Source organism: Vigna unguiculata, chromosome 9 (assembly GCF_004118075.2).
Source record: "Vigna unguiculata cultivar IT97K-499-35 chromosome 9, ASM411807v1, whole genome shotgun sequence".
Lineage (NCBI taxonomy): Eukaryota > Viridiplantae > Streptophyta > Magnoliopsida > Fabales > Fabaceae > Vigna > Vigna unguiculata.
This window is the reverse complement of record NC_040287.1, coordinates 30,083,825-30,110,332: the sequence shown is the minus strand read 5'-3', so window position 1 is coordinate 30,110,332 and position 26,508 is coordinate 30,083,825. Positions and strand designations below refer to the sequence as shown.

The following is a 26,508-nucleotide window of genomic DNA, read 5'->3' as shown; positions in this document are numbered from 1 at the left end:
CCTGCATGAACAAAGTACATGCCATTAGCAGATTTAAGCTAGAAGAAAACCATATGTTGAAGCTCTTGTACCACTGTTTTCATGTTTGGGGTTCTTTTTGTTGGTGCTGAACTTCACATCTTAAATATATTCAGCATCTGGTTTTATGTGTTTTATGATTTTTATATGGCTGAGTTGTTCGTGAAAAAAGTTCACCACTGTATAGTTGTTTCAATGTTAACAAGTAAATAACTGTTGCAGTTTATTTGGAATGAAGGGTTTTTACCTAGAGAAAATGTCTATGTAGTTATGCACTTTGCTACTTGTCCTATGCGTTTTAGCAGCAATGAGTATACTGGATTAGTCTGGCTTGTTATCTGTTGATCTTCTTGTTGTTCATTAATTTAATTAATTGGATTGAAATGCAGGTGGTGTAGAGGGTTCAAAGCAGCGCAGAAGTGAGAAGAAAAGCCGAAAAGCAATGTTGAAGCTGGGACTAAAACCTGTTACTAGCATTTGCAGGGTTACAATCAAGAGAACAAAAAGTGTATGTCATTATATGTATTATTCATTTCTGCGATCTATCTGAAAGATTAATAGCCTTTAACCAAGTTATTTTATGCATTAGATTCTTTTCTTCATCTCAAAACCCGATGTGTTCAAGAGTCCAAATTCTGAGACCTTAGTCATATTTGGGGAAGCAAAAATAGAGGACTTGAGCTCTCAGTTGCAGACACAGGCTGCCCAACAGTTTAGGATGCCAGACATTGGATCTGTTACAGCGAAACAAGATAAAGATGTTGCAGCTGCAGCAACACAGCCTGAAGAAGATGAGGAGATTGATGAAACTGGCATTGATTTGGTGATGACACAGGCGGGAGTGTCAAGAACTAAGGCCGTCAAGGCACTCAAGACTCACAACGGGATCTTGTTATACGCATTTTTTTTTTTTAAATATACATGATATTAATAGGTGATGATAATATAATTATTTCTTAAGTTAATATATAAAATAAAATTATATTTATTAAAGTAAAGTGAAATATACAAGAAAAGATGAAAGAATAATTATTGATAAATAAAGAAAAAAAATTGTACAATGGTCAATTTTAAAAATTTTAATAAATAATTATATTTTAAAGAATAAAATTGGTATTTTGAAATGTGGACACAAAAGAGGGAATCCTCTTTATATATTGTATATTGTTATAGATAATGCCTCATTTTGATTCTAGAAAAAGAAAATCGTATGTTGTGAGGATAAACAATTTAGAAAAAGAAGTTAATCGTATATATAAAGTAAATAAGATCTGGGGTTTTAAAAGTTAAATATCATCTAATTATCTAATATTACATTTAAATTTTAATTATTAAATATTTAAATGGGCTAATGTTTATTTTCGTAAATGTTAATATTAAAGTTCCAATTTTAATATATATTTATAATTTATAATTTATATATACAATATGAAGTGAATTATGTGACATCTCATTTAAATAGATTAAATCTACTAAATAAAAATATGGCATAATTATAGTAATAAAAGAGCAATCAGATCAACAATATGCATAAGGATCTACTATTACAGTCATTCATGAAAGTGCTTAAAAGATACTAAGGCACACCAAGGATGCCATACAAAACATACTAAACAAAAGTTTTATAGTTTGCAAAAGAGATGCTCCAAGAGCAGGGAACTACAAAGCCACCAGGGCCTCAACACTGCTCCTAAGAGGCACAAATATCAGGTCCAAACTACACAGCACCCACCAATAAGGTGATCATCGCAAAAGAGAAAACAAAGCAAAGAACAGACAAGAATGAAAGGGTAAGCTAGTGAAACAAAACAATTTTTAACATGTTATATTATTCAAGCACTTGAAAACAGATTACAAACATGCAACAAGTAGGCACGAAATCATGTTATAGCAACCAAGCAGGACACTATGACTCAATTACCCGGATACATATAATAAGATCGGATTCACTGGACGCTTGCACTTGTGGTGGCCTCTACTACTCTGCAGAGCCATTGCCAATGAGTTTCACCCTACCACACACTAGGTTAGCCTTCAAGCATCTAAGGCCATTATCTTGCCAAAGACTAGGACCTCCCGCTACTCTCACCACTTGAATCAGTTTGCTCTATATGAGACTAACTAATCCTTTAGAATTTCGGGATGCAATTCTTACTTGAATCCTTATCCTAATTATATACACTACATACCACCATGAGATCTCCCCACGAGACTCATGGAATTACGTCTATCTCACACCAAATTCATGTTTCTCAATACCATAACAACCACTTTTATCTCAAACATCCAATTATCATGCCAAAACACCACCAACCAACAAATCCGTGATTAATTTCATACCAAGCATGCTTATTTTAGTTCATAGGAATCAAACAGCCATGCATATTCATATACTCCTCGTTTAAAAAGGGGAATTTAAACCAATCATGCAACAAATCATCAAAACATACAAGAAAACAATGTTAGAGCACACCTTTGCACCAGCCTCGCTCAAGCTAGGAGCCCTCGCTCAGGCGAGGGAAGTTGCATCGCTTAAGCTGCAGGCTCTCGCTTAGGCGAGACTGCAAACAGTGGCCCTGAGAGATTTCACGAGCTCTCGCTTAGGCGAGACCTTCTCGCCTGAGTGAGACAATATGTCGCTCAAGACGAGTGTTGGTCGCTTGAGGGAGTGCTTTGAGCAGAACCCTGGGCAAGCTTCAGCTATTCTCGCCTAGGCGAGACGAGCTCGCTTGGGCGAGAAAATCAGTTCTCACCCACTGTTCCACGCATGCTCCACCAAGAACTCATTCAAAACAACACCCAATGCATTTTCACACCATCATAAGCAACACACTATCACTAGAAACACGAAATAGAACCACAAACATGCAAAAATGAATTAAAAACCTGAACCTTAACTTCCCTTACCTTGCTTAGATGCTAACAAATGCAACAGACCCACAACTAAGGAGTACCACAACTCCAAAAACTATGGTAGTGAGCTGAAATGTGGAACCAAGACAAAACAACATATGAGGTTAAACCCCAATCAAACCCACATATCCAAATAGTGAAAATAAGAGGGAAAAAGACCAGGAAACCCTAAGATTTACTTACTTGAAAGAGGAGATGGACTTAGCTAGCTCGAAATGGGAGGTTCACTATGCCCTAGCAGAGTTCTCAAGTTCCAACAGAGAGAGTGAGGGAGAGGAAAAGTTTTCTGAAAGTGAGACAAGTGAGAGTGAGTGGGGCTAGACAGGGTATTGGGGGTCTCCTAATGGACTGGTCTTGAGCCTACGAAAAGAGCCAGACCCATACACATATAAGCTAAAAAATGAGACTTACAAATTATCCTATGTAGAGTAAATTCTTGAAATTAAGACTTTTGAATGGCTATGTATAAATAGATATTTGAAAACAAAATTAAATAAAAACAATTCAAATTCAAATTTTACAATTTTTTAATCTTAGAGGTTTAATGAAGTTATATTTCATACCTTTTTTTTGCTTTATTTTGACACTTTAAATCTTTATAATTACTTACGATATTAAATAAATTTGCATTGAATAAGAAAGGGTATACTGTATAAGAAAATATCTATAATATTGTTATTAAACTCTTTTATGTTTAATCATGTAAAAATAAAAGATAATGGACCTTTTTAATAATAATACTTAATTACACATTGTACCACTTAATTATAATGACTATTCCATAATTTTACCACTTCAGTTTGTTTTTTCATTTTATTATCTATAAAATTTTCCTAAACTTTAGGAATATGTAAATAATTGTAATGAAGTAAAGCGCATATTTAGAAAATGACATTTTACAACAAATTTTACAAAACAACATTGTTTCATTACTACCTGTACGACTTATTAGAGGAGAAGTTTTGAAAAATTATTAGAATGTCTTAAAACCAATTTAAACATATATTAGCTCTAAGTGCGGATGAAGTTGTATCATACCATTGTCTTATAGTTGATTTAGATATGATATTTTAGGCTTAGAAATTGGGCGAAAGTGTTATAGAAGTTTTGTTTTAATCTACAAAAAATACAATACAAAAAACACAAATCACAAAAAATAAACAAAATGTTGTTATCGAGTTTAGATTTTCTACTAGTTTTTCTATGTTATTTTTTTATTATGTCTTCAAAATACATTGATGATCATTAATTTTAAAATTTTAAAATATATTAAAAAAAATTTCAAAGCACAAAAACAGTGTATTTTTAATAATGTCAATATCTAATTTTGTTTTGGTGAATATAAAATTATTTTCAAAATAACCGAAAAAATAAGTGTTAAATAAGAAGGATAAAGAAAAAATTAATTACTAAAAGTTTCTTTTTAATTTATGTTTTTAAAAGTTAAGTAAAATAAGGATTTTGTGTTTTAAAAATAAGAAAAAGTAAAATAAAAATAAATACTATTAATTATTTTTCGTTTTTTTATTAATAAAATAAAAAAAAAATAATAATAATTTAAAGAACTGGGGGAACGGTTTTTTCCGGTTTCAACTGCTCTTTTAACTCCTTCATCTAGTTCATAAGGGGGATCCATAGGAGGGAGAGGGGTTAGTCATTTTTTTACAACATTGGGAGGCCATCTTTCACTTCGCATCTTCATCATCCCCTCCGTCATCGGCGGTAATGAGATTCCTCCATTTCTTCATGCTTTGATTTCTGATTTTTGGCTTTTTATATGAACGTAAGATGATTTTGGGGTTTGCTGTGTTCTTGTTATTTGATGGTGCTATGTTTGGGGATTGAAATTTGATTGGGGATAATGATACTTGTAACATCCCGTTTTCATAGCTTTTAAACTATTAAACAAAACATTTAAATTTTTAATAATTCAGAAGCAAATGATGACATAGGCCAGTATATATAATACAATCATCCTCAAAATAACCATACATACCGCCTACACTAAACAAAGGGTTACAAAACACTCTAAGCATCTACTATAGGAACATGTAACTACTATTGCTGGAAAATGTCCTGTAAACCCATTCAACACCTGCCTAGGAAAGGTGTATCTTCGCTTGCATTTTTATCTGCTCACGCCATTCAATAAGGGCGATCATAGCAAAAGTAGAAGACACACAGAACACAATAGAAACTAGAAGGGTAAGCTAACTTGAACAAAGAGCAAACCATGCAAATTTTCATACTAAGACAGAAAACAGACTTTTATTACACAATCGATTAAATCATCAGATTAATCCTGACCACAACATCTCACATCATTCTAGACTCGATATCCGGATTATGTAAGTGGCATTGGAGCTCTTGGTGACTTGCACTTGAGATGGTTCCTAAACTCTGCAGAGTTTTAGGCACAAAGGATATTCACCCGACCACTCTCAAGGTAAATCCCATCACCTCTATGATGGATCGGAATCATAAACCAGGACCTCCTGCTACTTCCCCCAACGTAATCCATCATACTCTACTTGAGTCTTAATGGTTACTAGGAGCGTCAGGATGCCACCAATCTGAGTCCTCATGCCCTTACATTCACTAAAACCACATTCCTTAGGATTCCCCTTGAAACCCTATCTCTAACATGTTTTTAATCATACCAATTTCACACTCAATTCCATCACACTGACCATCATGCATAAGAATTACATACAGAACTAGCCATTATCAGATTTATGCAAGTAGTACAGTATTAATTAGTCAAAAACAATGAAAGGAGAAAACTTCTACAGGGAATCTCGCTTAGGCTAGAGAGTCTCGCCTAAGCCAGAGAGGTTGTCTCGCTTAGGCGGGCTACTCTCGCCTGGGCGAGACCCCTTACACTGGCAAAAAATAAAATCCTGGGCGAACTCTCGCTCAGACTAAACTGGCTCGCCTAGACGAGAAGTTATCTCGCTCAGGCGACTCCAGCTCGCCTAGGCGAGATTTCGTGCAGTGGCAGAGGTGATCCTCTGGTATTTTCGCTCAGGCGAGTCGCCTGAGCGAAAATACCAGGATTCCTCATCTGTTCCACGCATGCATCCTCGCCCAGAATCATCCCATACTCAAAAATCACACACAAACAGGTCCAAGCACCAATTAAACACAGAACAAACAATTCTACCACTCAAGAACACATCTCCTACGAAAATTGAGCTAAAAGTCAGCTTCCCTTACCTAGTTAATGGAGAACGCCTTGGATGAGAGCAACGTAGAGAGGAGGGGCATAATTCTTTAATTTAACCTAGCAATTCCATCATTCCGACATGGATGAGGGAGGAACACTCAATTAGACTCAGAATAGAAGCAAGGTTTCTTGATGAAATCTGGAATTGGACCTCAAAATGAAATTGGAGCTTACCTGGAGGAAGAAAGGCTAGAGATGGAGGTAGCTTGAGGACTTGTCAGGGTCACTTCTCTAGCATCTGATTCAGAAGCAGAAGAAATTTGGTTAAGTGTGAAGGTAGCAGTGTAGGGGATGATGGTGAAGTAGAGAGAGTGGAGAGTTCAGTGTTGGAATGAGGGGAAGAAAGAGACTGAAATAAAAGGGTTATCACAATCTCCCCAACTTCAAAAATTTTCGACCCGAAAATTGGGACTTACCAGAGAACAAGTGTGGATATGACTTCCTCACATCTGCTTCCAATTCCCAAGTGGAATCACCTGTCCTCTTGTCCCAGATGACCTGGACTAGTCTGATGGACTTTCCTCTGAGCTGTCTCATCTGAACATCTCCTAAATCAACGGGCTGAACCTCTACTGTAAGATCTCCCTTGATCTGCAGATCTTCCATCTCAAGTACATGGGAAGGGTCGGGAACATATTTCCTGAGCTGAGAAACATAGAACACTGAGTGGAGGTTGGCCAGAGGAGGAGGTAGGGCAATCTCATATGCCACTGGTCCAACTCTTCTCAGAATCTGATATGGACCGACGAACCTAGGAGACAACTTCTGGTAGATGGCTCTTCCCACACCAGTAGTCAGGGTAATTCTCAAGAAAACATGGTCCCCTGGTTCGAACTCTAAAGGTCTTCTCCTCTGATTAGCATATGATTTATGTCTGCTTTGAGATGCTTTCATCCTTTCTTGTATGAGCTTGACCTTTTCAGTAGTCTGTTTCAGAAGCTCTGGTCCCACTACCACTGATTCCCCATCTTGATACCAGCATAAAGGCGTCCTACATCTCCTGCCATAGAGGGCCTCATAAGGGGCCATGCCAATACTGGTGTGAAAGCTGTTATTATATGTAAACTCTACCAAAGGCAGGACCTCATCCCACGCACCCAGATGGTCCAGTACACACGTTCGTAAGAGATCCTCAAGAGACTGGATGGTTCTCTCGGACTGCCCATCGGTCTGAGGGTGATATGCGGAGCTCATAGCCAACCTACTACCCATAGCATCCTGCAGCGTCTGCCAGAAGCGTGAGGTGAATCGTGGGTCTCTATCAGAGACTATACTCGATGGCACACCATGTAACCTCACGATCTCACTGATATATAACTGTGCTAGTTTCGCCATAGACATCCTCAAGTTTACTGCTAGGAAGTGGGCACTCTTGGTGAGACGGTCTACTATCACCCATATAGCATCGTGGTTCTTCACGGTCTGAGGCAAATGGGTAACAAAGTCCATAGCAATACTATCCCATTTCCACTCGGGTATCTCAAGCTACTGAAGTATTCCCCCCGGTCTCTGGTGTTCTATCTTAGCCTTCTGACAGGTTAAACATGACGATATATATCGAGCGACATCTTGCTTCATGCCCGACCACCAGAACGATTCTTTCAGATCATGATACATTTTAGTCATGCCTGGGTGCATGCTAAAACGGCTCTTGTGCCCTTCCTCAAGAATCATGCCTTTCAGCTCTAAATCTTCAGGTATGCAAACCCTGCCTCTGAATCTCAGTACCCCATCATCTCCCATCAAGAAATCTTTGGCCTTCTCAGTGCCAAGTAACTCTACTATCCTCTGTAGCTTGGGGTCCGATGGTTGCTTCTGCTTTATCAGATTAAGGAAATCATTAGACACAGTGAGATGGTTACATCTAATGACTCCTTCATCCAAAACCACCTACAACTGCATATCTCTAAACTGCTCCACCAAATCCAACTCCCTGACCATCATGAGAGATGCGTGAACTGCCTTTCTGCTTAAGGCGTCAGCCACCACGTTCGCCTTCCCCAGGTGATACAACAACTCAAAGTCAAAGTCTTTTAGGAACTCCATCCACCGCCTTTGTCTCATGTTTAATTCCTTCTGGTCAAACAAATACTTCAAACTCTTATGGTCACTGAAAACCTGAAATTGTGCACCATACAGATATTGTCTCCAGATCTTTAGTGCGAACACCACTGCTGCTAACTCCAAGTCGTGCGTGGGGTAGTTCTTCTCATGATTCTTCAACTGTCGTGAGGCGTAGGCCACCACTCTCCGTTCTTGCATCAGAACACATCCCAATCCCTGATGAGAAGCATCACAGTAAACCTCAAAGGGTTTACCGGTATCAGGAATCACTAACACTGGAGCGCTAGTCAACTTTTGCTATAGCTTTAGAAAGCTCTCTTCACACCTGTCAGTCCAAGCAAAAGGTTGATCCTTGCGGGTTAACTGGGTCAAGGGTGCTGCTATCTTGGAGAATCCTTCAATGAATCTCCTATAGTAACCTGCCAACCCCACAAAGCTCCTTATTTCAGTCACTGACTTAGGGCGTTACCAACTTAGCACAGCTTTTACTTTAGATGGATCTACTGCTATGCCCTGAGCCGATATCATGTGCCCTAAGAACTGAACTGAAGTCATCCAGAACTCGCATTTTGACCGCTTTGCATACAACTGCTTCTCCCTCAGTATGCTCAGAACTATCTTTAGATGCTCTGCATGCTCCTCTGGAGTCCGTGAGTAAATCAAGATATCATCTATGAAAACCACCACGAACTTGTCCAAGAATGGCCTGAAGATTCGGTTCATGTAGTCCATGAACAAAGCGGGGACGTTAGTCACACCAAACGGCATCACCACATACTCGTAGTGTCCGTACCTGGATCTGAAAGCGATCTTCTGTACATCATCAGACTTGACTCGAATCTGATGGTATCCTGATCTCAGATCAATCTTGGAGAACACTGCCGCACCGTGCAACTGATCCATCAAGTCGTCAATCCTTGGCAGAGGGTACCTGTTCTTGATGGTTAGCTTATTCAGCTGCCTGTAATCTACACAGAGTCTGGAACTACCGTCCTTCTTTTTAACCAGCAACACCGGTGCTCCCCAAGGCGATACACTCGGCCTGATAAGCTGTTTCTCTAGCAACTCTTCAATTTGTTTCTTTAACTCCACTAGTTCAGCAGGAGCCATTCTGTAGGGTGCTATGGACACTGGCCCTGCTCCTGGCACCAGGTCAATGGAGAACTCTATCTCCCTAGTAGGGGATAGGCCAGGCACATCCTCAGGAAACACATCTGAGAAATCTCCCACTACTGGCGCCTCCAAGGGTCCAGTCTCAGTCTCAACGGACAACTGAGTCAGAATCAGGAAGCATTGAGACCCTTCCTTCATTGCCTTGTCCACCTGCTGTGAGGACACCAACAGATCTTCATCTTCTAGGCTAGGAAACAACACTTTCCTTTCGTTGCAGTCAATGAGAATGTGATTGGCAGATAGCCAATCCATCCCCAAGATGACATCTAGTCCCACCAAGGGTAAACAGATGAGATTTACCCTGTACTTGCGCCCCTCAACCTCGATCTTACACCTAGCACACACGGTCGAGGTTCTGACTAACCCAGAAGCAGGTGTGGACACCACCAGGTCATACTGGAGCTCCTTCACCGGAAGACCCAACTTTACCACTCTAGATTCCGACACAAAAGAATGCGTCGCCCCCGAATCAAACAGAACATGCAAGCTCCTACCAGCTATCACACAAGACCCGATAATAGGGTTACCTGATCCAGCTGCCTTGGCACCAGTGACAGCGTACACCCAACCCGCCGCCTATGGTCTCGCACCTCCCCTCGACGGCTGTGATTGAGGCTGTGGTGAAGGCCTCGGTACTGTGCTCCTCTCAACTGGGCAATCCTTGATGAAGTGGCCCACCTGGCCGCACCTATGGCATGTCCTCCTGTCAGAAAGCTAGGGGTAGGCGCTCCTCAGATGGGGCCCCCTACAGTGGAAGCACTGTGGCCTAAAAGGCTGGGGCTGCTGGGACTGATGTGAGAACCTCCTGGGCCCCTGGGGCTGAGGCCTAGAGTATGGTTTCCTCCTGTCGTCGTGTCTGCTTGTGGACCCAGATGGTCCTCCCACCTTCAGCTGAGACCTCTGATGAGCTTCAACTTCAGCCTTAAGCTTCTCCATCACTCTTGCCTTCTCTACCAAGGCAGGGAATTCCTTGATAGAGAGCGGAGCCACCATGAGCTTGAGGTCACCTCTCAGCACATTCTCAAACTTTCTACACTGCCAGTCCTCTGCCATCTTCAGGGTGTGAAATCTACCCAAGTGTTTGAACTTTTCAGCGTACTCCGACGCTGACATATCTCCTTGCATCAGCTGTAAGAACTCAACCTCCTTCGCATACCTCACACTATCTGGGAAGAACTCAGCATAGAACTTCTTCTTAAACAGTTCCCAGGTGATGGTCTCATGGTTATCCTCTAACATCATCTTCATGCTGGACCACCAATGCACGACCTCTCCAGCAAGAAGGTACTCAGTGTATGCAAGCCTGTTCTCTGCAGGACATCTCTTAGCATCAAAGATTCGTTCCATGTCCCGCATCCATTGATCAGCTACATCCGGGCTAACCTTGCCATCAAATCGGGATGGATGGTGTTGAAGGAAATCCTTCAAACTCCACTCTTGCACTCGTGGCAGTGAAGCTTGGGAAGAACCAGCGGCTGAACGGTTTTCCCTTATCTGATGCAGGGCTTCCAAGTGCCTCTGCTGAGTCGCTTCTGCTGCTAGTCTTGCAGACTCCATTTGTTGCAAGGCTAGATTCTGCTGATTCACCATGTTAGCATTCTGCTGCTGCATGGCTGCAATCATCGCCTCAATTGCTCCCACCAAATGAGGATTATCTAGGTTTGGAACAGGAGGTGTTGAAGGTCTAGGTGCTATAGCTCTGATCACACAAGAAGGAACCATCAGATTAGTCGACAGGTACAACAACTTGTACCAAACACACTACGAGAAATACACAACAGAAGCTAAGCAAGCTCACACCTACAGATCCTAAAGGAATCACTGCTCTGATACCAAAATTGTAACATCCCGTTTTCATAGCTTTTAAACTATTAAACAAAACATTTAAATTTTTAATAATTCAGAAGCAAATGATGACATAGGCCAGTATATATAATACAGTCATCCTCAAAATAACCATACATACCGCCTACACTAAACAAAGGGTTACAAAACACTCTAAGCATCTACTATAGGAAAATGTAACTACTACTGCTGGAAAACGTCATGTAAAGCCATTCAACGCCTGCCTAGGAAGGGTATATCTTCGCCTGCATTTTTATCTGCTCACGCCATTCAATAAGGGCGATCATAGCAAAAGTAGAAGACACACAGAACATAATAGAAACTAGAAGGGTAAGCTAACTTAAACAAAGAGCAAACCATGCAAATTTTCATACTAAGACAGAAAACAGACTTTTATTACACAATCGATTAAATCATCAGATTAATCCTGACCACAACATCTCACATCATTCTAGACTCGATATTCGGATTATGTAAGTGGCATTGGAGCTCTTGGTGACTTGCACTTGAGATGGTTCCTAAACTCTGCAGAGTTTTAGGCACAAGGGGTATTCACCCTACCACTCTTAAGGTAAATCCCATCACCTCTATGATGGATCGGAATCATAGACCAGGACCTCCTGCTACTCCCCCCGACGTAATCCATCATACTCTACTTGAGTCTTAATGGTTACTAGGAGCGTCAGGATGCCACCAATCTGAGTCCTCATGCCCTTACATTCACTAAAACCACATTCCTTAGGATTCCCCTTGAAACCCTATCTCCAACATGTTCTTAATCATACCAATTTCACACTCAATTCCATCACACTGACCATCATGCATAAGAATTACATACAGAACTAGCCATTATCAAATTCATGCAAGTAGTACAGTATCAATTAGTCAAAAACAATGAAAGGAGCAAACTTTTGCAGGCAATCTCGCTTAGGCTAGAGAGTCTCGCCTAAGCCAGAGAGGTTGTCTCGCTTAGGCGGGCTACTCTCGCCTGGGCAAGACCCCTTACAGTGGCAAAAAATAAAATCCTGGGCGAACTCTCGCTCAGGCTATATTAGCTCGCCTAGACGAGAAGTTATTTCGCTCAGGCGACTCCAGCTCGCCTAGGCGAGATTTCGTGCAGTGGCAGAGGTGATCCTCTGGTATTTTCGCTCAGGCGAAAGCTGCTCGCCTAGGCGAAAATACCAGGATTCCTCATCTGTTCCACGCATGCATCCTCGCCCAAAATCATTCCATACTCAAAAATCACACACAAGCAGGTCCAAGCACCAATTAAACACAGAACAAACAATTCTACCACTCAAGAACACATCTCCTACGAAAATTGAGCTAAAAGTCAGCTTCCCTTGCCTAGTTAATGGAGAACGCCTTGAATGAGAGCAACGTAGAGAGGAAGGGCAGAATTCTTTAATTTAACCTAGCAATTCCATCATTCTGACATGGATGAGGGAGGAACACTCAATTAGACTCAGAATAGAAGCAAGGTTTCTTGATGAAATCTGGAATTGGACCTCAAAACGAAATTGGAGCTTACCTGGAGGAAGAAAGGCTAGAGATGAAGGTAGCTTGAGGACTTGCCGGGGTCACTTCTCTAGCATCTGATTCAGAAGCAAAAGAAATTTGGTTAAGTGTGAAGGTAGCAGTGTAAGGGATGATGGTGAAGTAGAGAGAGTAGAGAATTCGGTGTTGGAATGAGGGGAAGAAAGAGACTGAAATAAAAGGGTTATCACAATACTGAATTGCTGAGGGGTAATTACAATTTCAAGTTCTGAATGTTGAAATTATTGGGATATTTGTTGGCTTTTTGGGAGTGGGAATGGTTGTACTCATGGCTTGAATCTTGTTTATTGCAAGTTTTTATTTGTTTAACTGGTTATGATGTTGTAATTTACTTCACGTCTGCAGGTTATGATTCGGGTTTGGTATTTTGGGGAAGGTTTCGTTTTTGTAGTGTGAACAAACACTATGCAAGCACTGTGTTCAGATTGCACCCTTCAGGTGCCTGGGTTCTCGATTACTGCAACTCCTCCAAAGTTTGCATCTTTTGTGTCCACCCTGAGCCCCTCCAAGCCTGGAACTAGGTTGTGTTTGACTTTTGGTGATGGGAGTTACAAACCCGTTAGGAGGAGTCGGTGGAATGGGTTTGGGGTGCTGTGTGCATCCTCCGATGGAGAAAGTGATGATGGGTTTTACATGAGAAGATGTGTGGAGCTTGCAAGAAAGGCTATTGGGTATACCAGCCCCAATCCATTGGTGGGGTGTGTTATTGTAAAGAATGGGATAGTTGTTGGTGAAGGGTTCCACCCTAAAGCAGGGCAATCGCATGCTGAGGTACCTACCTTCCTCTCTTCCACTCTCTGTCTATCTGAATTATTCTATGTGTGTAAAATAAAAATGAATGTTACATAAAGTTAGGAGATATTCTGGTGAACATGTTTTGATTGTGAGATGTTAATGTTTCTTACTTAGCCTTTGGATAAAGACCTTGTGTTTGTGAGTATGTTGAGTTGGGGAGATGAGATTGTCAGGTGTTTGCTCTGAGAGATGCCGGTGATTTGGCACAAAATGCAACTGCTTATGTGAGCTTGGAACCTTGTAATCATTTTGTAGGACTCCACCTTGTACTGAAGCTCTAATTGAAGCCAAAGTGAAAAAGGTTGTTGTTGGGATGGTGGATCCAAATCCCATAGTTGCCTTCAAAGGGGTGGAAAGGTTGAGAGGTGCAGGAATTGAAGTTGTTGTAGGGGTAGAGGAAGAGTTGTGCAAGAGTCTCAATGAGCCTTACATTCATCGCATGTTGACGGGAAAACCTTTCCTTACCTTGAGGTAATTCAACTCTCCCTATGTCCTTTGACACTTTCACATGCTTTTCCTAACAATTATGACTGTTCTTTGGATGCATTTTGGAGTTTGGTTGATCCTCATGTGTTTTAATTCTTTCATAAACATCACTTGACAGTCTAGCCTGTACTTGCATTGCAGATATTCTCTTTCTATCAATGGAAACTTTTTGAACTTGCTTGGGAATGGAGCTGCAGACTGTGGTGGTTACTATTCAAGGCTATTACAGAAATATGATGCAATGGTAATGTCTTCTTCCTTTCTCACTGAAAACTTTAAAGTACCTGCATCTCAAGAACCTGGAGCCAACCAACCAATTCGGATTGTAATACATAAAGATCCTAGTTCTTTGAATCAAATTCTATCATCCATCAATGACATCACAAGCAAAATCATAATCTTTACTGAGAATAAAGTGGGAACAGCTCCAGAAGTGGCTCAACAAGGAATTGAAACTGTAGTTCTGGATGAAATAAATCTGGATGTGATCTTGGATTATTGTAATCATCAAGGATTGTGCAGTGTTCTGTTAGATATTAGAGGGAGTTTCAGTGAGTTTGAAGTGCTTGTTATGGAGGCTATTGAGAATAACTATATTAATAAATTTATCACAGAAATTTTGCCTGTTTGGAACAAACGTACTGAGCCACATCCTCTACAGACATTGAAGAGCTTAGAGCAAGGAATGAAAGTGCTAAACTTGAAGTCCAAGGCCTCTGATCAGAGTGTTGTAATTGAGGGATATTTTAAATCTGAGTAAATGGAGCATAGTGCTCACAACTTCCATTTATCAATATTTCAGTGTCATGCATGGATTTTGCTGTAGGCTAACTTAAAAGAGCAGTTAATGTATTTTGCTGGCGGAAACTCGAGGGTATTGTAACCAATGATTTTTGTTTTCATTTATTTCTGGGCTAACATTTTGTTTAGCTGTCTAGTTTTTGCATGTATGCAAATACTTTGACTTGAAATTTAAGAGATTGTACCAGTCTTATGTTACCTTGAAGTTGGTCTGCGTGTTTCATGTGCAATATAAGCACTTTGAATTAATGTGGACGTGGCAGATTTTAACAAAAGAAAGTAGATTATTTGGTTTGAGCTTTCTTGTGCATTGTTTCTGAGAGTAAAATAACACTTAATGTAGTTCAAATTAACTTTTGATAAATTGTTATTTGAAGCATAGAAATCTGGATCGACACTTATCTTTTGGGCGAATGGAGTAAAATTTGTTTGTTTTGGTTCTGTAAAATGATTATTTCTGCAAGGATTAATTTTATTCTTGGATCTTAGTGCAATGATAAAGTTGCCTCACTGTGTCTCAATTTCTGCATCCACTTTATATCCTTATCTGTTAATCTATCCTTCGTCACTTTCTTTTATGACTTGGCTATCTCTTTCTCAAGGAATATACATTGAGCTTTCATTTTAGTTTTCAATTTTGCACGTAAGTTACTTTTAAACAGATTATAATCAATTTTAGAAGAGTCTGCTCAGGTTCTTGCTGTTGATCTTTTACTTGAAGGTTATCTATAAGATAAACTGTTATGATTTTAAGAATGTTGTGGATTTGGAATAGAAAGACGTTTGCACTTTTAATTACCAGAAACAAGTGTTGGTACCAAAGCACGAAACCACTGTGAACAGGACTATAAAGGTAAATAAACATATTAGGATATTGTTCTATACTTCTCCCACCATAGTCATTATCATACACTTACCTAATCAACTTGATCTGAGACCTAAGAAATGAATATACTAATTAATGCTTCCAGCTGCTATCATCTAGGTAAATACAATTAGCATACTTCTTATAGCATCCTATCAGCTAATGCTGTGTTTTTCTAAAAGAATGCCATGGATTGTTTGGTTTGAGAAGAGGTTTTTGTTACAATTCTTTGTTTTCACTTTTTATTGTCACATTATTTTCACTCTATTTCCCATCTTCAAAAGTTTGAATACGAAACAGTGAAAACAACTTTTTTCTCTAACAAAAGGAAAAATGAAAATAGAAAACAAATTAAAATACCATGGTGCACTTATAATTAAAAGTGAAAAATAGAAAAACATTTTCTCAAAACAAAATAGTTCATAAGCTTTTCAAAATAGCAGATCAAGTACTGTGCCATATTCTTATTTCCTGACACAATTTCTGGAGGACCTAAGGCTGTATTAGGTTTGTGTTTCTTTTCACTGTTCTTGTCATAGTAAATAGCTTTAGAGGCACAGATCAAATAGAACTGAACACAGTAAAACAATGATGTTCTGCACTCATTAGCTCCACCCTTTTTAGTGAAACCAAAATGTACAACTTTTAACTCCTCAAGCAGTTCCATTTTGAAAAGCATCATAGAAGGAAACTTATGTTATGTTCCATCTAGTTTCAACATGTCTTATAAATACTACCGATGGATTCAAAATTGCCTAAGAATTACAAGTCTTTCTGAGGGCTGTTTGTTCCCACTTCCCTCTGTCAAATCCAACCCAAGCTACTTTGCTTGCAGTTTAGTATGAGATGATATTATGTGATGTTTGATATTATGTGATGTAAAATATAGTAAATATTATTATCATTATTTTTTTAGCGATGATCATAACGATCCGTTAAAGGAAGTAAATAAAAGTTAAATATTTATTATTTTATATTAATTATAATATCTCACAATTTTTTTAATAATCAATTTATAATTATAATATCCCACAATTTTTTTAATAATCAATTTATATGAACTCCTCAAATTTATGATAATCAATTTATAATTATTAATTTTTAAAATGTCAAAATTTAAATTAAAATAAAAAATAATTAAAAGAGTATACAGTATTCTTTTAATTTGTTATTAATATGCTAGTTTTAAGATTTTTGAGTTAAAATTTTCACATATTATATTTCTTTTATATATAATTATAGTGTCCGTGTGTTCGTATTTTTTTAATTTTTATAAAAATTTAAATTAAGATAAAAAAGAGACTACAACTGAATACTAACAACAAAGTGGGAAAACAATACCGACAACCATACACAAAGTAGAAGACAGAATGAGATAAAGAAGTCTATAAAAAATTTCTCAACTAACAACAAGGACATTAATTAATCCATCAAAATCTGACAAAAACAGAACACACTTCACCACCGAACCCTTAAAATAAAAGGAAATAACATGATGGAACTAAAACTCACCTATTTGATGCTTAATTCTGTCTCTCGTCACCAGAACTTGCCCAATCTTTGTAAATGACGACGAATTGCACCACCTTCTGCTCTGCTCACGTAGTCGCGTTCTTCTTGAACTAAAATTGCTCAATCTCGCATTCGTGTATGAAACGCTAAACGCACAAAATATTAAAAACAATTTCTCACGTTTTCAATTTGAAAAATAATTATACAAATACATTTAAATTAGTTCAAACAGTCCACGTCACATATAACACTGTCACGTAACGGTATTTTGTCTACCTGTACTGTTCACCGTTAATTATTTTAACGCTATTAGAGAAAATGAATCAATTGAGCAAAGTTGACGAATATTAGGATCAAATTAAAAAATATATATATATATTTGAAGCAAATTAAAATAACTTAACAAATATTAGGAAAAAATTAGGTATTGAACCTTTAAAATAATTATAAGTAAGGTTATATTTACTTATCATAAAAGTCTGGGTGATGTAGTTGGTTATCACATTAGTTTCACACACTAGATGTCCTCGAATTGAACTCAGGCTCAAACATTTGCTTAAATTTTCACTTTTAATATTTGTGAAATTTTATGAAACTAACTTTTTCTTTCTTTGATATAAAGGACATTCAAATTCTTTTTAAAAAAGTAGATTGAAAAATGCTTATTTTTTCAACTCCAATAACAACAATAAATGTCATACATGTTTCACATAAACAACTCAATGAGAGCAAGTGATTCAAGTTGCCAAAATACAGCACACTTAAAGGCTAACATACCATTAAAGTAAAATTGAAAACAAACTATAATTTGGGTTGAGTATTAGGCTTCCTTCCTATGTGGAGAAAAGACCCAAAAGTTAAGAAGCTCATGTCTCACTTAACCTAGTGGAGATGAGACATTAAAATAAAAGAGAGATAGAAAGAGTACAGTTTGAATCTACTTAAAAACCCTAGCACATTGAGAGAGAGGTAGAGGAAAAAATATTATAAAATAAATATATTTGTTTAATTTATTTTCTTCTTTTTGGGAAAAATAAATATTATAGAATAAACACATCTCTTTTGCAAATATAATTAAAGGTATTGTCTTTGGACGGACGCTGTAGGGTGCTAATACCTTCTCTACGCGTAACCGACTCCTGGACCCTAAATTTGGTTTTCGCATACTTCATTTTATTTGTATGATTTTCCATAGTTTTCCAGAATAAACTATGGAATGGTGGCAACTTCAACTCTCTTTTTACAAACCAATTTCTATTTGGTTTGCCGTCCCTTCACAATTTAGATTGTGATAAATGTTCAGCAAAGGATAATACAAAAAAACCCACCAGAAAAACTAGACTCGTTGTTATCTTAATCACTCATCTCAACTTCTCATTTTAATTCAAATTTCTTTTACCTCTTTAAGTAGTTTTAATATAAAATAATAAATTAATACATGCGGCTTCCTCTTTGCTTACCACGTGTACAATTTCAAAATGTCACTTTTCTTTCTCTCATAAACCATCTTTTCTCTTTATTTTATAACACTCCCAAAACATGCTCTAAAACCCTAGTCGTTCAAGAAAAATGAAACCCTCCCTCATTTTCCTTTTACTCTATTCTCATCTCCTTCATCAATCTATTTTATAATCTTCCCATGTCTTCCAAAACCCTAATCGTTCAAGAAAAATAGAACACTCTAATTTATCCTTTTACTCTTCTCTCATTTCCTCTACTGATTTGTTTTGTAACCCTACCATGGTTTGAAACAATAGTTGCAAACATTGCAACTATTTGATGTTGAATAATGAAAGCATTGCAACATATTTAAACTAACAAAGAATATGAGATTAAATATTGTCACAAATAAAAATGCAACAAACATAAAAGAATTTCTAATTGGATCCTCAAAATTGGAGATGAAGATATGGATTTAAACGAAAATGCTAAAGACAATCTTAAAATACCAAAACATCTTCTAATTGAAAACATCGAATCGCCTTCACTATCATTAGTTTAATTTGTTTATCTTGAATTTGAGCTACATATGATGTCTGATGGATTTTCTTGATGATGGAGCAATTCTATGTCCAAGAATTGAATGTATAGAGCAAGTGAATGATGTCATGTTATCTTTCATAAATAATGAAGAAATTACATACTTAAGTTCAAAAACACCTTACTAATAAGATGATGACCAAGAAATTCAAACCGATGGTTTACATCAGAATTCTTGAATGAAATAAAATGTTCAAGTATACCAAATCATCCATTGAAGTATAAAGCAAGTGTGCGAAATATTTTTCTAAGAAGCATTGATCAATCAAAAGATTTTTGTAATGACAGAAGATTGCAAGTTAATGACTTAGGCAAAAATGTGATTTGTGCTATCATGATCACAAGAGAAAATATTGGTAAAAAGATTTTTATACCAACAATGGATTTAGTGCCTTATGATTCTGGATTACCTTTTAAATTTAAAAGAAAACAAATTCTAATAGCATTCTGTTTTACAATGACAATCAATAAGAATCAAGGAGAATCTTACGAGCATTAGACTTTATTGTTTTTCGATTCAGAAAAAAAGAAAGGATTGAAAATCTTAATTCTCGATGAAGATGAAAACGTCAGTATAACAACCGAAGATGTTTTGTAAAAAGAAATCTTCAAAACTCTTTAAAATGAAATATGTACAACATTTTGCAATAAATTTAAGGTATACAACTTCTTATTTGAACTTTTATTTCAATTATAATCTATCTATATCAAAATTATGTTTTTGAGTTTATTAATGGAATCATGATAGATGGAAAATGTTGAGAAAAACCTTTATTATCAATAAAAAAACATTTTATGTCAGTATAAAGTTTTGAGGTAATGCAATATTCTTCGGATCTTCTTTAATTTACATAAACATTTTTATTTGAGACAACTATTGTGTATTCTAATATTAATATATATATATATATATATATATATATATATATATATATATTAATAGACATTTTAACAAAAGATAAAATAAGTCATATTTTTATTATTTTGTACTTTGATTTTGTAACATAAATACCTATAAATAAAAGTACAAATCCAATACCTAAGGACTTATAAATAAGTCATATTTTTATTATTTATTCTTTGTTTATTTTCCTGTTTAGAACTCTTATAAATAAAAAAGAACACTAACTAATAGAGAAAAATATGTACACGTAAAACAATACAATATTAAAATGTGCAGAAAATAAACTTAGATTATAAAATATAAAAAAAATTAAAATTGAATAATAAAATGTTGAAACAATAAAATGATAAAATGTGTAACTTACTATCTGTTAAGTAGTTAAACATGCCATTAAGTCCAGTAATATAAAATAGTACTTGAAAGATGAAATTGAGGATACATGGCAACAATTATCATCTATAAAATGGGTAGAGATATAAAATGCTATTGTCAAACTAGAAAATATCTCATTCATCATTCATAGGGTTTTTAAATTTAAGAAAAAGTATATAAAATAAATTAAAAGTATTTATTTATGTATATTTAAAATAAAAAAAATCAACAATAGGTAACTAAATTCAAAACTTTATTTATCTTTAAAAGAATTCATAAAGAGATTGTAATTCTTTAAGATAGATATATTTGAAAAAAATTAGAACAAAACTCTTGAAAGTTGCACGAGCTGAATTAGCTTTTGAAATCGTAGAGTGAGAAAAATTGATTAGAGGACCAAATAACTAACTAGTACAACTAAGAATCAAAAGTATAAAATACTGGATTTTTAATAGCAATAAAAGTTTTTAACTTAAGAGAACTTCTTATTGTATTGGGTGAGATTTTTTTTAAAACCTTTCGTTTAACAATGAAACTGAAATATTGAAAAAAATAAGATATAACAAATTATTAAACAGTTTATGAGTAAATACACAATTCGGTCTTTAAATATACATGTGTTTTGATGAATCTAATTCTTGAGAGTGTAAAAGTTGATTTAGTTCCGAAATATATACAAAATTCAAAATAGCTCCTAATACTGCAATTTTATGATAAGATAGTATTTAGTAAAATATCAAATTGATTTTTCAAAATTACATTTTTATAATAAAACAAGTCTTCAAAACTTAAGAATAAAATGTAATTACAGGAACTTTTATAAAGTATGGCAACTATGAGTATTTATCTCAAATTGTCTTTACTTTGGTTGCTAAATGTATGTTAGAGGAATATAAATAACACAATCAAATATTTTTTTACTGGTTAACTTTATTAAAATATAATTTTGGAAAAGGGATGTATTAAATGAGACATGATATTACAATTTTTTAATTTTAAAAATTGCAATCAAATACTAGACTATATTTCAAGTATTTGTCTTTGTTATATGATAAATGTATTTCATTACATAAATATTTTTTAAAAATTAAGAATATAGGTCAAGGGATGACGATAAAGGCCCAAGTTAGAGATGGGCTGAAGAACCCGAAAGCCCATGAGGTGGGAAGGTGAAGAATGAATAGCAGAAAAAGAGTCTCATCATTGAATCTATCGTTTCTGCGATTTCTATCTTTCCGTATCAGTGTCTGTGGAGTGTTTGTTCACTAAAACAAAAGCCATGTCTCCGGGACCCGTTGTTGACGCCGCCGCCGACGCCGGAGCCGAGCCACAAGTGCCCTCTGTCGAAGACGCAGTCCTGAAGAAGAAACCCCAGCCCCAGGTTCTCCCATCTTGCTCCATTTACTTTCAATTTTTTACTTTATTCTCTCTCATTCGCTTCCACAATCTGTTTTTCCTCAGGAGGATGATGCTCCCATCTTAGAGGATGTTAAGGACGATGAAAAAGATGAAACCGAAGACGAGGATGAGGACGAAGACGATGACAAGGATGATGCCCAAGGTCCTCCTTTTTCTTAATCACTATGTTTATATGTATAACTGTTAAAATGGATTAATGGATTTACTTGTATCTAGATTTACCATTTTACATCTGAGAATAACAGATTTTTTTAGCCTTGCTGTAGAACATCGTTTTAATGTTAGGGATTCTTTTTGTTGGCAATGTACTTAATGTGTCAACTTTTCACTCCGTTTGATATATTTCTGTGCTTTGAGTTCTTACATCAATTTGAGATTTTTCTTTCAAGAAGAAAAACAATGAGTTTCATAGTTCATAGACATGCATGTCTGTGTAAAAAATAACCAGTAAGAAATCATTGTTAACTAATAATAACTCTCAAGGTAGTTAGCCTAGGAGTTATCGAACTTGCCCTACACGAGAGTATTCATTGTGTAGTTTAGTCAGAAGTGTTAAAAAACTATATACTATTGGCACATGTGTTATTTGTTTCAAAAGGATTTAGCTTTGCGGTGTTATGGAGGTTAGGGTTATATAATTATAGGGTTTGGCTAGAAGAAAAATACAATGTGCCTCTTTTCATTTGTCTTCAACTGCAACACTGTATCTGTTGATCTATTCTCTTGGATTAATGTTTTTTTATGATGCAGGTGGTACTGAGGGTTCGAAGCAGAGCAGAAGTGAGAAGAAGAGCCGAAAAGCAATGCTGAAGCTGGGATTGAAACCTGTTAGTGGTGTTAGTAGGGTCACAATCAAGAGGACAAAGAATGTGAGTCATTGTATATATTGTCATCGTCTTTTCTGTGTTCTATCTGGGATGTGGATGGCTTTTAACCAGATTGTTTTATGCATTAGGTTCTTTTTTTCATCTCAAAACCTGATGTCTTTAAGAGTCCAAATTCTGAGACCTATGTCATATTTGGGGAGGCAAAAATAGAGGACTTGAGCTCTCAATTGCAGACACAGGCTGCTCAACAGTTCAGGATGCCAGATGTGGGATCCGTGCTGGCAAAACAAGATCAAGATGCTGCAGCTGCAGCAGCGCAGCCTGAAGAAGAGGAGGAGGTTGATGAGACTGGTGTTGAACCTCATGACATTGATTTGGTGATGACCCAGGCAGGAGTATCTAGAAGCAAGGCTGTCAAGGCCCTCAAGACTCACGACGGGGACATTGTTGGTGCTATCATGGAGCTCACTACTTAGTTTCTGTTTATGTTCTTCTTTGTTGTTGTTGATTTTTGGGGATGATTTTGGAACTAAATGCCATCCTTATTATTTCATGGTACTCAAACCGTATCACTGGTCCATATGGTTGTGTTTACCTTATAATTTTGTTGCTATCTAAGATTTGTGGTACTATATGATGATGAATGATATATTATTTTGTTGTTTTATTTATAATAGCCTTCTCTGAGCTCTATAATGTGCCCTTGAGAGTTTAGACCTAAGTGTTACATGTTTAATTCCTGCTATATACAGTTTGGTTTATTGGATCCATACGTGCTACCTTTGAAGGCTCATGTCTCAGACCTTTGGAAATGGGATACCATCGATCCAGGAGAAGGAGTTTTTTGCAGTCTTTGCTGATGTTACGCTTGGATTAAATTGAATTAATTTTAAAAATATAAGATGTCATTTGTCCATTTAAATGTTTAAAACAACAAAAGCACATTCAAGTAATTATTGTTTGATATATTGTTAAACGTGTAATATACTAATTTAGCATTTGTCCTCGATATCTAGCTTAGGACAAAAGTTTGTCGGTTGTCGATAGCGAGGCATTGTGATTGGACGATCTTGGAAATTGATTGTGGTAACGTGAGTGAATTCTTGCTACACACGACAAGCTATCAATTTTTAGGGGCAAACACAGGACTGATTCAGCGACAGGTGAAGGCAAGTTTCGCGAACAAAAAGAACAAAAATAAAACAGAAGCGAAGTTACGTGCTCTGTAATGAAGCAGGAGGAAAAAACCCTCCACTAGAAACATGACTTAAAATATGTAAATCTTAATTTGCTGCAGGTACTTCCCTCACCCCTATTGTTAGCTACTAACCACCCTGCAATTTGTTCTAATCTCTCCAGCATTACCTGTTAAGACACTGATTTGACCCATCTTCACCATTGCATCAGCAAATTTGCTTGCCCACTGATAGCTATCCCTGGCATTCTGCTCCACCTGGCTGGCTGTTTCAGCATCAGTTAACAGTGTCTGATCAGATGTGAACAGGCCTCGGTTTGATAATATGTCAACATAGTAGCCTACATCTGCAATTCCAGGACTTGAAGGGTTCATTGGAACCACCAAGTTTGGGTTTGTGCTGCCTTGTGGACATTGCCGCTTCAGCAATGCTGCATACGAGGGATCTAAACTTGGATCCTGTCTAGAACTGGCACTGAAATTGTACAATCTATTGCTGAAACTTGAGCAATGAGAACGGCCAATTGTGTGTGCTCCTGCATGAACAAAATACATGCCATTAGCAGATTTAAGCTATAAGAAAACCATATGTTGAAGCTCTTGCATACCTGAGAGGGTGACCATTTCATCTTGTGTTAATCCCTTCCTTGCGAAGAGTTGAGTGAGCTGGTTTACATTGAAGGTTGGAGGAGGTAACTCTGTTCTTGTATCAGAAGCTAGTGAGATTCTGCCATCTCTTCTACCTGCTGGAACATCATAACCAAGCCCTCCAGCCTGCATAATTCAAGAAATGGTTAAGTTCATTTCCTTGCTTTCAGAAATGTTTCTAGAACAAAGTACACACACTTACGAACTCAACACTGTCCCTTGCTGCAAATGCCAGAATGTCAGCACAAGAAACAATCCCTGGACACACTGCTTCAAGTTTAGCCTTGGCATGATCAATGACTTCGTACCCTCGAAGACTTGGTTTATTTGCGGGAGAGTCTTTCTCTGCAGTGTTTGAGGGAGTGGAATCAAGAAGCACTGATGCATCACACCCCTAGAAAAATTAACAAAGCGGTAAAAGTTTTTACTAAAGAAAGAAGCTGAGTAGCAGATTTCACTGTTACTAAATAATGTATATAACAAATGGCTTCATATAATCACTTACTCTAATAAAGCAATCATGAAAATGCATTCTTACAAGCCCAGCAGCAAACCCAGGATTAGTACTGACAGCTTTTCTGACTTCATCCTTGACAATGAACTCAGCCATACCACATGAGTAGCTGTAAAACCCAACCTGCAGTTCACAATGAGCATTCTGATTCAACAAATATATGACCGACACTATAGTTATACATTTAAGCATTGTTGACCTCATTTTCTCTTTAAGATTGTTTTGCTTTTAAGTGTACTTACAACATAATTGTAGCCTATTTATACACGAAAGACAATGATTAAGAGCATTGTTCTGCCCTTAGGGTCAAGTGATAGGGCAATAAGCTGGAATATTACTATTATTATAATTTGATCGTGAAGAATGCAAGTGACTGGGGAGCTATAAGAAACGACAAGTAGAACAAGTTATAGCACACTGCTAGTGCAGTGGTTTGATAATGCCCCTTCTCAAGATTTCACGCGATGATAGGATGAGGAATACGTGCGTAAATCAACTCTGGTTGACTTGAGTGCACGTAAATCCAAATTGGTTGTTAAGTTGAATGGATTAGCAAATATAAATAATAGGCTAAAAAATTTGGTTTCATAATTTACATGCTAGGCCAACGTGGTAGTTGTTACAGCAACTTTCATATACCTAGAAAGAAGGCATGGATTAGGAAGAATGATTTACTGATGAAGCTTTTAATATCAAAAACAAATTAGTAGTAGTCATATTTTACGATTAGTTATATGTTCTAAACCACTATTTCTCATGGATTAGGTGTAACTTTGATCGTGAGGGAATGTTAATTAGAACCTAGAGCTATCTTTTGAAATATCATTCTATGTTCTTGTTTATTCAATTAAGAGCAGATTCAGGGTAACCCTGGCATGTCATGGCCACACCCAACAAGCCCTACTAGTGAAGGAACACCTCAAAGGAATTATAAACTTAGAGCTAAAGAGAAAAACCAAATAAGAATTTTTTATTTATTTTTGTATATAATCTTGAATAATTTCAATTATCATATTGCTGAAAGTGATCTTATACACATTTAGAATTCTCTCCATCAACATTTTCTCAAGATTAAATCATTGTTGTCAAAAACCGTATTTTAGTATAGTGGGTTTTATAAAATTAATAGTAAGATTGTATCTTTCACAAAATTCCACCAGGGTAGTTGCAAATATATATATATAAAAATAAATAATGATAATGACATATCTTTTTGAATCTCTAAAAGAACGAGGTTTTTGAGTCTAGATCGTTTAAGCATTATTCATAGCGCAACGTTTAACTATTACAATGGCGATATTAGTTTCGAAAATTGAATTAATTTACATTGACAT

The 26,508-nt window shown here is 36.7% G+C and overlaps 4 protein-coding genes across 4 annotated transcripts; 3 read left to right on the top strand and 1 right to left on the bottom strand.

Annotated features, from left to right (window-relative positions):
• Positions 1–212: 212 nt before the first annotated feature.
• On the top strand, positions 213–4,776 carry LOC114163645 (nascent polypeptide-associated complex subunit alpha-like protein 2). Its single transcript, XM_028047945.1, has 3 exons — positions 213–526; positions 608–916; positions 4,720–4,776. Exons 1-3 carry the CDS (start codon positions 461–463, stop codon positions 4,774–4,776), a joined length of 432 nt encoding a protein of 143 aa, XP_027903746.1. The 5' UTR covers positions 213–460.
• Positions 4,777–12,351: 7,575 nt separating this feature from the next.
• LOC114164267 (riboflavin biosynthesis protein PYRD, chloroplastic-like) lies at positions 12,352–14,983 on the top strand. The gene is given in 5 exon segments (XM_028048870.1): positions 12,352–12,985; positions 13,142–13,567; positions 13,765–13,840; positions 13,843–14,062; positions 14,219–14,983. Coding segments are annotated over 4 exon segments (1,281 nt in total). The 5' UTR covers positions 12,352–12,985; positions 13,142–13,201; the 3' UTR covers positions 14,838–14,983.
• A 6,725-nt stretch (positions 14,984–21,708) lies between these two features.
• On the top strand, positions 21,709–23,510 carry LOC114164270 (nascent polypeptide-associated complex subunit alpha-like protein 2). Its single transcript, XM_028048873.1, has 4 exons — positions 21,709–21,952; positions 22,033–22,132; positions 22,741–22,859; positions 22,946–23,510. Exons 1-4 carry the CDS (start codon positions 21,851–21,853, stop codon positions 23,291–23,293), a joined length of 669 nt encoding a protein of 222 aa, XP_027904674.1. The 5' UTR covers positions 21,709–21,850; the 3' UTR covers positions 23,294–23,510.
• A 481-nt stretch (positions 23,511–23,991) lies between these two features.
• On the bottom strand, positions 23,992–25,418 carry LOC114164268 (peroxidase 5-like). Its single transcript, XM_028048871.1, has 4 exons — positions 25,166–25,418; positions 24,863–25,054; positions 24,621–24,786; positions 23,992–24,548 (listed from the first exon to the last, which is right to left on the bottom strand). Exons 1-4 carry the CDS (start codon positions 25,376–25,378, stop codon positions 24,136–24,138), a joined length of 984 nt encoding a protein of 327 aa, XP_027904672.1. The 5' UTR covers positions 25,379–25,418; the 3' UTR covers positions 23,992–24,135.
• Positions 25,419–26,508: the final 1,090 nt, after the last annotated feature.